Source organism: Tursiops truncatus, chromosome 5 (assembly GCF_011762595.2).
Source record: "Tursiops truncatus isolate mTurTru1 chromosome 5, mTurTru1.mat.Y, whole genome shotgun sequence".
In the NCBI taxonomy this organism is placed as follows: domain Eukaryota; kingdom Metazoa; phylum Chordata; class Mammalia; order Artiodactyla; family Delphinidae; genus Tursiops; species Tursiops truncatus.
This window is the reverse complement of record NC_047038.1, coordinates 83,376,923-83,389,367: the sequence shown is the minus strand read 5'-3', so window position 1 is coordinate 83,389,367 and position 12,445 is coordinate 83,376,923. Positions and strand designations below refer to the sequence as shown.

At 33.8% G+C, this 12,445-nt stretch overlaps 1 protein-coding gene across 4 annotated transcripts in view; it reads left to right on the top strand.

Moving 5' to 3' along the window:
• EPHA5 (EPH receptor A5) overlaps positions 1-12,445 on the top strand; it is a 331,428-nt gene that overhangs the window by 145,665 nt on the left and 173,318 nt on the right. For 3 of the 4 annotated variants that reach the window (XR_012332013.1, XM_073805307.1, XM_033857102.2), the window contains exon 5: positions 3,198-3,533. The exons of the other annotated variant lie outside the window; for it this stretch is intronic. Coding sequence is in view for 2 of the 3 variants with exons in the window: in XM_073805307.1 (XP_073661408.1) it covers positions 3,198-3,533 (336 nt within the window). In the remaining variant the exon portion in view is untranslated. The remainder of the gene's footprint in view (positions 1-3,197; positions 3,534-12,445) is intronic. 4 annotated transcript variants of the gene reach the window in all.

The following is a 12,445-nucleotide window of genomic DNA, read 5'->3' as shown; positions in this document are numbered from 1 at the left end:
TGGCAATACTTCTTTAGTTTTTCTACCATAATCTCTATAGCAGATCAAACAAAAACAGAAAATTGAAGGGAAGAACAGTGAATCCCATCTCCCCATAACATTCAGTTTCCATGACGTCCCATGTTTTACTATTTTAGATCCCAGTAAGTTGTAGGTGCTTTCAAAGATGAAGACACATTTTTTTGAAATTTAGTATTCACGTGTATCATACATAAAGACATACAATTTCTTTACTTAAATAATCACAAACTGAAATTTTATCTGAATTTCAGTGTCAGTTTCATTGTGTCAGTGAAACATATTTTCATAATTTCTCAAATCATTGATATTAATTAACTCTATATTGCTAAAGATCATTCTTTATCACATTCTGATAATTTTATGGGTTAGATGATTACTAATTATAAACAATCCTCTTCAAATAAGTAAATGACATTATTATATACAGTTTTTGAGAGGATACATTTGAATTGAGGAGATATAAACAATGATTGCATGTGATGCATATTGGTTTCAGTGGAAATTGCTTCAACTATTCAGAGCAGAAGAAAGCCCAAATAGTGGGGAGGAGTGTTGGCTAGACTGTAGTTTGGTAAATTAGGGAGAGAAAACCATATCTTGACCTATTTAAATTTTATTAATTTTGTAAGTATTCTTTCTTTAAGTAGTCCATGCATGACTTTTATCTTTCTCAGCACAAATGTGAGCCCCCATTTCTGTAAATTTACTAGGTTTGGGAATGGTGGAGAACCCTGCTCTGGTGGCAAGGACTGCTTAGCTTTCTTTTAGGACCTGAGGCTTTATATTTTCTCTGTCTCCAGGTGTGTGAATTTCTAATACTGTGTCTCAAAAGAACACTAATTTGTATGCATTTCTCAAAAAGACTATTGGGAGTCCTGTAGAAGATCTTTCTAATATATAATCTGTGAGTGTGTGTGTTCTGTTCTTAGTTGCATTCATAATAACACAAATTCTTCATATGATGATACCCTTGAACACATGAGATGGCTTGATTGATGTCTCTTTGGCTCTTTGCTATTAAATTTATGGTTTCAACTACTTTTAATGTTTTTTTCTGGTACTCTGGACAACAAAATGTTATAAACCTGTAGGAAAAGAAAATCAAACAAAGTTCAGATTCTAATGAATCTGTTCAAATTGAGGGTACTTCTCACAGCTCTACTTTGGTTCATGCATCACATCTATTAGCAGGACAGTGAAATTTCATTACATTGTTTTTAGGTGCATGTCAGTCTCAGTCTCCACTGGTTACCTCTACTTTAGGGCTTCCCTTGAATATGAGTTGTATTTTGAATTTGAGAGGCATATGTGCCCCCACCCACATGCTGAGGGGCTGTTAGTAGCAGAGTCAAGAGAAAGAGTCAGACTCTGATGCAGTTTTTACAGATTTAGAGGAAAGGTGGTAACTGAGGAGTGTATTTCAGTTGGTAGAAAAAAACCCTCAGAAGTCTGATATCTTTTTGAAGTAGACAAATTTCAAGTATATTTTACCTTTTTCTCACAAGTAGACCTGTAACATTTTGATCTCAAATTACATTTTCTCCATAACCTTCCACTACTAAATAAATAAGGTAGAGGGAATAGAAAAAAAAAAAACACTTGTATTTCCGTCTTAAGTATTTGTTTCAACTTAAAAGTGACTGTTTTATATTGAAGTGTGTGAGGTTGTATGGAAAAATTCACAGGGTTCAACCACAAATATAACTAAAGTGGAGATTGTTTTGTCAAAACTGGCAGCTTTTACGTTATGGGGTTCTTTAATTTTAAGTGACATTTTATAAATGGTACGTAGCTTTCTTATTACTTTTAAATTTAGTCCTCAGTAGTCATGGCTTAATAAATGTTAGGTAGAAATTAACATTAATTTCTATATTTAGAACAGACAGCACATATTAAGATAACTAAGCTATGTCATCCTAAGTAGCTTAATTTATGCTTATGAACCATTCAGCTACCATCACAGTCCATTTTATTCCCTGTTGGGAAATCTTTACTATGTCTGAAACAAATATAAATGTATTTTCTCTTTGAGAACATCTGATCATATAATATTAACAGCTGACTGAAGTTGTAACTCTGAGTATCTAAAAATCTACTATAGAGTCAGACATGATGCAATGAATTCTTTTAAAGACTCTATTTTTTAGAGCAGTTTTAGGTTCACAACAAAATTGAGAGGAAGGTATAGAGATTTCCCATGTATCCCCTGTCCGCAAACATTCATAGCTTGTCTCGTTATCAACGTCCCCCACCAGAGTAATACATTTGTTACAATTGATATGTAAACAAGTTTAATTCTCTTTAGTCTGCTAACTATTATTTCAGAAATAAAGTAATATACACATGAATATTATTTGTTATTTATATATAAATTTATTCTGCTGATCTTTCAAGGTCAGAACATGTTCATTCTTCCTCTTATTGTGTTTTTGAGAATTATTTTTAAAATAAATTTTAGGTTTCCAATTAAGTAAAATTCACAATTTTGCAGAAACACAATATTAAAACAATATCAAAGTAAGCAAACTCTTATTACAGATTGCAATGTTGATCACCTACTTAAATCCTAGTTCTTTCTTGACATATGAGGGAGGTTCCAAATTCTGTTGATGGTTTATCAGTAGCTATGCAATTTATTTTGAGATAAACTAAGGCTACTTTTTCTACTTTTTGTGGAATTTGTAGTCAAGAGCCACACTAATAAATCCTATTTCTACCTGTGCTCATTGCTTAGTAAATCCTTCATGTTTACTTCCTAGGTTTCAGGAATGAGTATCACTGAGGAAGTAATCTGTTCAATCCCCAAGGAGAATTTGTCCTTGGGCTTGCCAAAGAACTTGCCACTATTTGAATACATAATTTTATCTAACATTTTTTGCATAAATATTTTTACTCCATAATTCTTTACGTATACACTAAGCAAAACATCTTTATTTGAATTTGCAACTTTGCCAAGATAAGTCATTTCTATAGTATACCAACCCCACTATTGTTTCTACAAAGGTATAACAAGATTTTTCAAAGATTATTACAAATTGATGACTCTTGCATTCTCCCTGCTTAACAGATTGATTGCAAATCCATTTTTTTTCCTTCAGACCAGACATTTGTGTAGTAAACAATGCTTAATTTTATCATCTCAAAATTTGTTTTTTTCACTTTACTTTGCAAACCAGGACCCCCCTCAGCTCCTCGGAATGCCATCTCAAATGTTAATGAAACTAGTGTCTTTCTGGAATGGATTCCTCCTGCTGACACTGGTGGAAGGAAAGATGTGTCATATTATATTGCATGCAAGAAGTGCAACTCACATGCAGGTGTGTGTGACGAGTGTGGCGGTCATGTCAGGTACCTCCCCCAGCAAATCGGCCTGAAAAACACCTCTGTCATGATGGTGGATCTGCTTGCTCACACAAACTATACCTTTGAGATTGAGGCAGTGAATGGAGTGTCCGACTTGAGCCCAGGAGCCCGGCAGTATGTGTCTGTAAATGTAACCACAAATCAAGCAGGTAAGTGTGATGTCTAACCAAATCGTGTACCTTAGGCCGAGCACTGTCAGTCATCTCCACAGCTCAGGGCAACGTTGCCTAAGACATGAGAGATGACTTCTCATTATCCAGAGGGTTAGGACTTAAAGTAAAATACATCTTGAAATGCTTTATCTTAGCTTTAAGCAAATAAAAGCTAAGGTTTTCTTAGCAGACACATCCATGGACAGAAAAAAAAAAAAAAGATAGGCTTTAATTGAATTTTTTCATTAAAAAATACATTTCTGGCTCAAATCCATTTGTGGCAAAATTTTTTATCCCACAGTGCAATAATTACAGCTTCACACAGTGCAATAATTACAGCTCAGATCTACATTTTTGTTGTTTTACTTCAGGTGTTTTTGTTTAGTTCATTAATTTAGCAGGTAATCTGGCAGGTTGGTTTGTTTGTTTGGCACCACATCTGAATTTTCTTTGCAGATTGAAATAGGGTTTTCTTATTATTTCTATTATTATTATAATAAAAATGCATGAGATAATTTTTTGATAAATCCACTTATCAAAATTAAAGTAACTATGAACCATTGTACAACCACCATACATGTGAAGATACATCTATATGCCATATGAAGATCTTGGAAATATTAGGGAGTAATTATTAAGGAGTAGGGAAAATAGTTCTGCTTGAACTACTAATTCCCCTAAATTTTCCCCTCAAATATTTAATTTTAAGTAAACAATATAGAAGAATTATTTTCTGTTAAAATAAAAACCAAAGATAAACTATGGCTGAATTAATAACTCATTATGTGGCAAGAGTCTTTCAAAGCCTATGAGTAACTTATAACTTGTTTTTGTCAACAACAAGTACATGGGCGGAAAGAGGCATTAAATGTAACTTTCCTTCTATTTTTTTGGCCAAAACTCTCAGTCCAAGGGCATAAGCTTGTTACCTCATAATTACCTCAGGTGGGCTTTGGTGGGTGAGGACATCTTTGCCGGTAGAGCTCACAATGCAATAGGATGTGTTTGACTGAATCGAATCAGACTTAATTCATATAATGTTAGTATAAGTTTGTAGGTGGTGGAATGATCTGGTTGACAAGAGAATGCTGTTGGTAATCAAGTTTTGGCCAAAATAATTTGAATTATTGGATGTGTCAGGTAAATGATGTGGTTATCTCTTGAGAATAAGAAAAAGAAAACACATGCCATTGAGTTCATAGCTATTTTTGAGTGATAAAACTGAAGAAAACATTCAAAAGTGGCCCAGATAATATACAGGTATGTGCGTAATTCACTAAGAATCATTCTAAGCACTCTAGATGTTCTCATCCATGTTGAATACATGCCAATAGCATTTTTTTATTCCATGAGAAAAAACACAGTACATGTATACACCACTGTCCTCAGTGAATCCTTTATATTTTCTCCATTTACTCCCTAACCTAAGGTTGAACTAATAAAAGTGCTAAAAAGAGCTAGACAAAAATAGTGAAAGTTAGGTTTTCCTTCAGTATAGACTCAGCTTCTGGCAATACTAGTGTATGTGGATTTTCCATCGCAGTGTCTAGATGCCACAAGTGCTCTGTGAATGTGAACTGCCTTCCCACATCAGAAAAATACTGGCATTAAACATTTGATTTCAGGCTTCATATGCAACGTCTTTCAAGCTTACTTGGTTCTACCTGTGAATCTTTCATTAACATATTGAAAGCATATTGAACAATCATTAAGAGTTGTATCCCTTTGGGAGGACGTTTTCTAAGCTTGCATAACTTTCTTTGAAAGGTATTTCTCTGATGAACTAGATGTAAGAAATGACCGTTTATTTTTTAAATGATGTTATTAATAAATGTTTGGTCTAGTTGTCTTTGACTTGCTGGCCTGTTAGGACTGCAAAGTGTGTTTTTTGTTTTTTCAACTATAAATACCTTAAATATCAAGAAAGAATAATTTTTATCCAGCTGTTCAAGGCATGGCTATCATGTAAAACAAACATTTGTATTCAGAGCAGAAACTTTTGGTTGCTGCTGCTTTTCCCCAAGTTCTCAGAGTACACATAGTGTAAAATCACCACAAAACTACCCCAAAAAAAATCAAAATAAGAAGGGAGATTTTCGCAGTATCTGACATTTCAGACCAACTAAGTCTCAATTTCCACAAAAATTATTAACTTCAAGTAGCTCCTAAAAGCTCTTAGATTCAATGCCACTATGCTGGACATTTATCAAGTACCATCATTATAGAAAGTGGGCTGTAGTAGTTGGTTTTAATGTCTGAATTTTTCTTCAGCATTAAATTGAAGAAAGTTATCTGTACCATATGCGGTTTTTATATAAAACTTCTTTCAGCAGATTCCAACATTAGTTTTATTCTCCTCTAAGGAGTGTTTTTTGAGAAATGCATTTGTTTCTTAATTGATTTATCTCAACTTTATAATTTTTTTGTCATTTTCTGATTGATTTATATTTGTGACAAGAATGTGATATATGAACTGTCCAGATTCAAAATTATATTCAACAAGTACAAGAAGAAAAAAAATAGTAATTTTTTCAAGATGAGAATCGTGCATTAAGCTAGAAACTGAAACTGATTAGGTAACCCTGGCTCAGTCTATAAAAGGAAATAATGATTTCGTGCTGAGGATAGTGATTAAATGATTAATTTATGGATGTTTATACAGCATTTAAGACATTTTTCCAGCTATTAAATCATTATGGAGTCTAGCATCTTGCTTTTGCGAGTTGCCTGAATTCAAATGATACTATTTTTGCATGTAATTTAATAGTCAAGTCAAAAGATGAAGTTTTAAGAAAAGCTAAATACTATAATTAGTGGGAATTTATGGGCCTTGTAAAATGCACCATAAGTACTTAGGTTGACAAGGAAAGAATTACAGAGTTATTGCGGGGATTATCATGGTCAAGAAATATAAACACATATGAAGGGGGAAACTGAGGAAAAAAAAGTAATTTACAAATGGACTTGTGGACACAGGGTGGGGGGAGGGGGAAGCTGGGGCAAAGTGAGAGTAGCATCGAAATATATATACACTACCAAATGTAAAATAGATAGCTAGTGGGAAGCAGCAATATAGCACAGGGAGATCAGCTTGATGCTTTGCGACGACCTAGAGGGGTAGGTTAGGGATGGTGGGAGGGAGGCTTAAGAGGGAGGGGATATGTATGCATATGGCTGATTCACTTTGTTGTACAAGAGAAACTAACACAGTATTGTGAAGCAATTATACTGCAATAAAGATGTATTAAAAAAGACAAAAAGGTAAAAGAACAGTGTGAGAAGGGGAAAGTGATAGGAAAATACTGCGTTGGCCAAAAGATTCATTCGGGTTTTTCCGTAACATCTCACGGAAATGTGAACACTTTAATCACATAAAGAACTCTAATAGTCAAATTGCAAAGTGGATAAAATAATGGATATACAAGCCGTGCTTTATTAAACTCAAACTTAGAAAAGGAATAAAATTCATTGAGCTCCTCCAGTTTTCTAGTGATTTTGTCTTTCTATGCAGTGCCTTGTTTTAAAAAATTGATGTACATTTAGTAATTTTTCTTTATAGAGAAAAGCATTTAGATTATTTACATGACAATGCTTCTGTTGTTCTCTCCTGTTGTTCTTCTGTTTTATTAGTTTAGGGCGTCTAAAAGTATATATCTGCTAGATAGATGGATAGATGGAGGGTGATATATCAACATAGGATGAAAATTAAAAATCCCATTGAAGCAGTTACTTTAAATGTTTCATTATTGCTTACAAAAGAGTGTGCATTTATGATGCTCTTCTATAAACATATTTAAAAAAATTTTACTTTAAAATAATTTTGCACTAGGCATACTTTATCAAGAATTAAATCATAAAGCTCTTTTAATATATGCAAATGTATATTTTATCCCTAGAAAGAATAAGCTCATTCTAACTGAAAAACCAAAAGTATTAACACTTTAATTTGCAAAGGTACAGAATCTTAATTCTGAGCTGAAATAGACCAAATTTTAATTGTTTTTAAATAGTCTTAGACTCTTGGACTTTTTCCTCAGAGCACTTGATTAACATGATATGAGTAGCAAAGTGCAACAAACACTTTGGAGGGAATGTCCCAACCTGTCCCAGACTATCAGAAATATCACTAAGAAATGTGATTACTGTATTTCGAAGGGTTTTATTTCTTGGTTCTTCCAAAGGTGTCTGGGGGACATGATAATCCCATTTCATCAAGTAATTTCAATTTGATGCCATTCATGTAGTTGTCCAGCATGATGTCTCACAGGATGTGGAGATGATCAGGGTTCCTGAGACTAAATTATGCTGTAGAGTTGGAAATTTAAGAGAATGCTGAATTGAGATGGTAAAAGTACATAGTTGTTCCTGAGAAGAGGGCAACAAATGTTTTCTGTTGGTCTCTATTGATTGAGATGTTAAAAAAAATGTTCATTGTCACTTGCTAGATTATTACTGTAATCATTCTGAGAGTCTTTGTTGATTTTCTTCAGTGGAGAGAACTTATTGGCTGTATTTGTAATCACCACTTGATTAAATATATTGTTGTTTGCCAGGATTAGTTTGTCTTCTATACAGATTAAACAGGTAATTTAAATCGGCATGTTGGTAATCCCCACTCTTTATTCCTTTATTTTTTATGGTGACACTAATTGCTGCATTCCCCCCATGGATCCACTAAAGGTGTGTGTTTACTCTTTTGGCAGGAGGGAGATGCTTTAGTTTGGTCATTACTACAGTTTTACTGCATGAGCCTCAGAGACAAAGAGACATTTCTTCCAGTTGAAGAGAAAGTCTTCCAAATATACACCAGTAACCTGGTGAAATAATCAAAGAATTGAATGTGCCAGTTGTAATATGGGCTCAGGACAAAATCTCATTCATCACATTACCATCATAGCCTCCACTCAGATCAGGGTTTCTTGGTATTCCGGATTCACTTGGATTAGTGTTAGCTCAGAGGCAGTTTTCTATAATTTGTGGAATCTATATTCTATACCCTAGTTTGTAAATATAAATTTAGATCCAGAAATCTACATTTTATAATCTGGGCGGTAGCACCGCCCCTCCCACTTACCTAGAAATGGCCAGAGATTCGTCTCAGATAAACTGAGAAGGAAAATGTATAATGTTAACGTATGTTACTATTGCACAGTCCTTCTTAAGGACAGTCAACTTTCTCTTCTTATTTAGGGGTTATAGGGTAAGTAGATTAAATCCGGTCTAGGAATTCGTGAGAGACCATGACTAACTAGGTCACTAAAGTTTGATTTGTATTTCTCAGACCTTCATATCATTAGTGGTACAGATCAAATGGCCCATTATTTCAGTCGCTAAATGCCATCGTACTAGACTTTTTCCATTCACATCTGCTGCCTATAATGAAATCTGTTCCCACTTTCCTTCTAGTGGTAAAGTGCTACTACTTGGCCTCTGCATACCTGAACCCTAAAGAAATCAAGAAATCATTTCACTGCATCTTCAACCTCTGTGTTCTCAAGTATAGAGAACAGAAATTTTAGAGATTTTATTTATAAAAGTGGCACTGTCCTCATCAATTTATTTCTCATCATTATGGTAATGAAATTGTCTTCTGGGTCCTTTCTGAAGATGTAATTAGTGGATAGTTTCATAGGTCTTGGAAAATAAATCCACTTTAACATTCCTATTTCAGTAGGTCATTTAATCCCTTCTTCTACATTAAAACAAGGAATTCCCAGTATCTGAACTTTATTTAAAAACTTAGCCGACCTTTCAGTCCAGATTTTGGTCAACTAATTGAAGAAGCATTTAGCACTTGTGATAGCTACCTGGAGAATGACACTGGATCCAGAATCTCTAATCATGCATTTATACCAGCTTGAATGAAATTGTTTCTCGCTTCTCTGTAAGGAACATATAGAATCCATTTTCACACATATTTCCTATGCTTTTGAAGATTTAAGTTACAGAATCTTGTGAGACTCATATTCAAGGAGCTTCTTGTCTCCAGTATTGACCAGGTAGTTGGCTGCCAAGAGGATGTTGGGATCTTGAGTTCAAATGGAGTAATAAGTTTGAGCAGGAAGACAAGTACTTCCTTCTATCAGTTAATGATCTTAGATAAGGTATTGAAGACATGAAGGAACAGCTTCAGTGAAGTGTGGGACAGCTTAATGGTAGCAGGAGAGACTCAATAAGATTTAGAAGTTGAGAATATTTTGAATCATCTGTATTCTCCTACATATCCACATTCCAATGCTCAGGGTTTCACTCTTTTTTTCCAGTCAGTGGCCTCATTTTCTCATAAGACAAGGCAATAAAGTCAATCATTTTAGCAGTTCAGGAATTCTGTGGGATAATACTTGTTTTTGATGTGCAGTTCTGTCATCCTTTTCACCGTTAAGAGGACGTGAGATAAAGCATGGAGACTCTCTGATCATCTAAATATGACTTGAGCAGATAATTTAAACTTTGAGAAGCTAATTTTGTTTCTTTAAATTCTGCAGTGCAGTTAGACACAGGCTATCCTTCCTATATTTCTTATATTTCTCATGCTTTTATGGTACTAAAACAGATGGAATTTGGTCACCAAAAATATTATCCTCAAGAATCACTTTATTTGAGGTGACCAGAGGTGATAAGACATATGCCCCGTGTTGTTAGATTACCATCCTTTAAAACTACATAGGTTCTTGCTACAATGAAATTCAACCAGTCAAACCACTGGTCCAAATCCCCATTCCTTTAAAAGACTGTTGCCTGCGACACTTCTCTTTGGGGAACATTTTTTGGTTTTAATGTCTATTTTCTTAGTTGCAAACAAAATTTCCTCTGGTTTAAACAGAAAAGCCCTTTAATAAAAGGTATTAAGTGGCTTATACAATCATTGAGAAAAATAGATTCAAAGATTAGAGGCAAGTTTCAGGAGAAATGCCCAGTACTCTACCAGAGATCTGGCCTGATGAAGCGAAACATTGCCACTGCAGCTGTCAAGCAATAAATGGCAGGCACTTTATTGCAGTTGCTGCTGCCATTAGTAGCATTGCTATTTCGGAATCTCAAATTGAAGCTACTGAAAAATCTTCAGATTTGCCACCATATTCAAACTATGATATCCAATGAATTTGTTCGAATTTGAATGAAAATTTCTACATAAAATTGTTAAGCAAGTTATCTCCATTATTTTGAAAAAATCTGTTTTTTCAAGTAATTAAGGTTTGTTCATCCTATCTATCTTTCTCTTTTTCTTCCTCCCTTCCCCCTTTCTTCCTTCTTTCTTTCCTTTCTTCCTTCTTTCTTTCCTTTATTCTTTCTTCCCTTCATTCTGTATTTTCTTTGTATTTCAGATGATGTGAGTTGAGTTAATAATATGCCTTAACTCATGGCACATTACCATCTTTGAGCTATGCAAGGTCCTCACCTGGTTTATATATTTTCTTATGTACTGCTTTTATCCCAAATCCATTTTCCTAAACAGCAGCCTTTTCATGGATTAATTGTTTATTTCTATTCATAGGTATTCTTATTAAAAGTTTATTTAGCATTGGATGCATGTGTTTTTAATTTCATGTAATCGTTATGTTAAATATCTCATTCTGACTACTAAATTTTTCACTACAATCAAAATATTTTGTAGATTCACTTATATTGCTTTTGGCCATCTAATGTGCTGCTTATAACTGTCTTACGTCCACTGCACTTTACACACTAATTCACCCAGGGACAGAGACCCAGATCCTTTGACTACCCAATCTGCGGGCATTCTTTATTCAATTTAAAGCCCTAATATAGTGATTTTCATTCAGTATACCCAAATTTTATTTTATAAAAAAGGAAAAAAACTCAATAAAACTGTAGGTCACATTTTCAGTTCTTTTCCAATTTCCCTACACAGTGTACCTAATATAATTTCATTGTCTTCAAAATAAAATACACAGTAGAAACTGTGTGCGTGTGTGTGCACACGCATTTAATCTGTTACACAGAGCAGCAAATTAGTGTGTTGGTTAAAGATCTAGACTGTGAAGCCAGACTTTCTTTTTTCCATGCTCTCTCTGCCACTTACTAGCTATGTGACATGGTAAGTTACTGAAACCTTCCAGAATCTCAGTTTATCCACTTGTAAAATGAAAAAACAAAATAGTATCTAAAACATTGGATGGTTGTGAGAATTAAATGAGTTAATATCTATAAAACAGAGTAATGCTTAGCACATAATAAGGTATTGATAAATGTTACTATAGTAGTATTTAAGAAACTTTTCAGTAGTATTCCAAATAGTGTGAGTTCATAGAAGAAACTATGAGATAAATAGCTTTTAGACTTTATGAGTATTATATAGACAAACTCATTGGTGAAGTAAAATAAAAAGAAAAAAAATCAAAAGTGAAAAATAATATATAGAATCAGTGATGCTATAGGTAACAAAAGCAACTGCTATAAGTTTGGAGGAGTAAACTGAGATTTCATTTTCCAGTGGTGACTCTATCTTCAATGATTTCTTAAAACACTGAGTTTTATATTGGCATTGAAGTTTTTCAATTCAATAAAATATCCACAGCAATAACATAAAGAAACAAGAGAATAACAGCATCAAAGTAAGAGCAAAAAGGGGGAAAATACTTTGTGTATAGAAAATAGTCATAATTTTCATTTTCATCAAAATGTATTTGGAAAAATACAAATTTTGTTAGCTACATCATTTTTGTTTGTGGACAAATATTAATTTGTCAATTATTGAAGTTTCTAAGGAAGTATATCTAGAGACAAATGTTTTGTTTAATTACATATCATGAATATCTGTACATTGGCCTCATACTACCAACAAAAATCTTTTAATTTTGCCAATTGAAGCTGCCCATCCACATCAAAACTTGGCTTAAGTGAGGCACAAGTTCTGAGCTTTTCCTATGCCTATTTGCTGTTTTGAA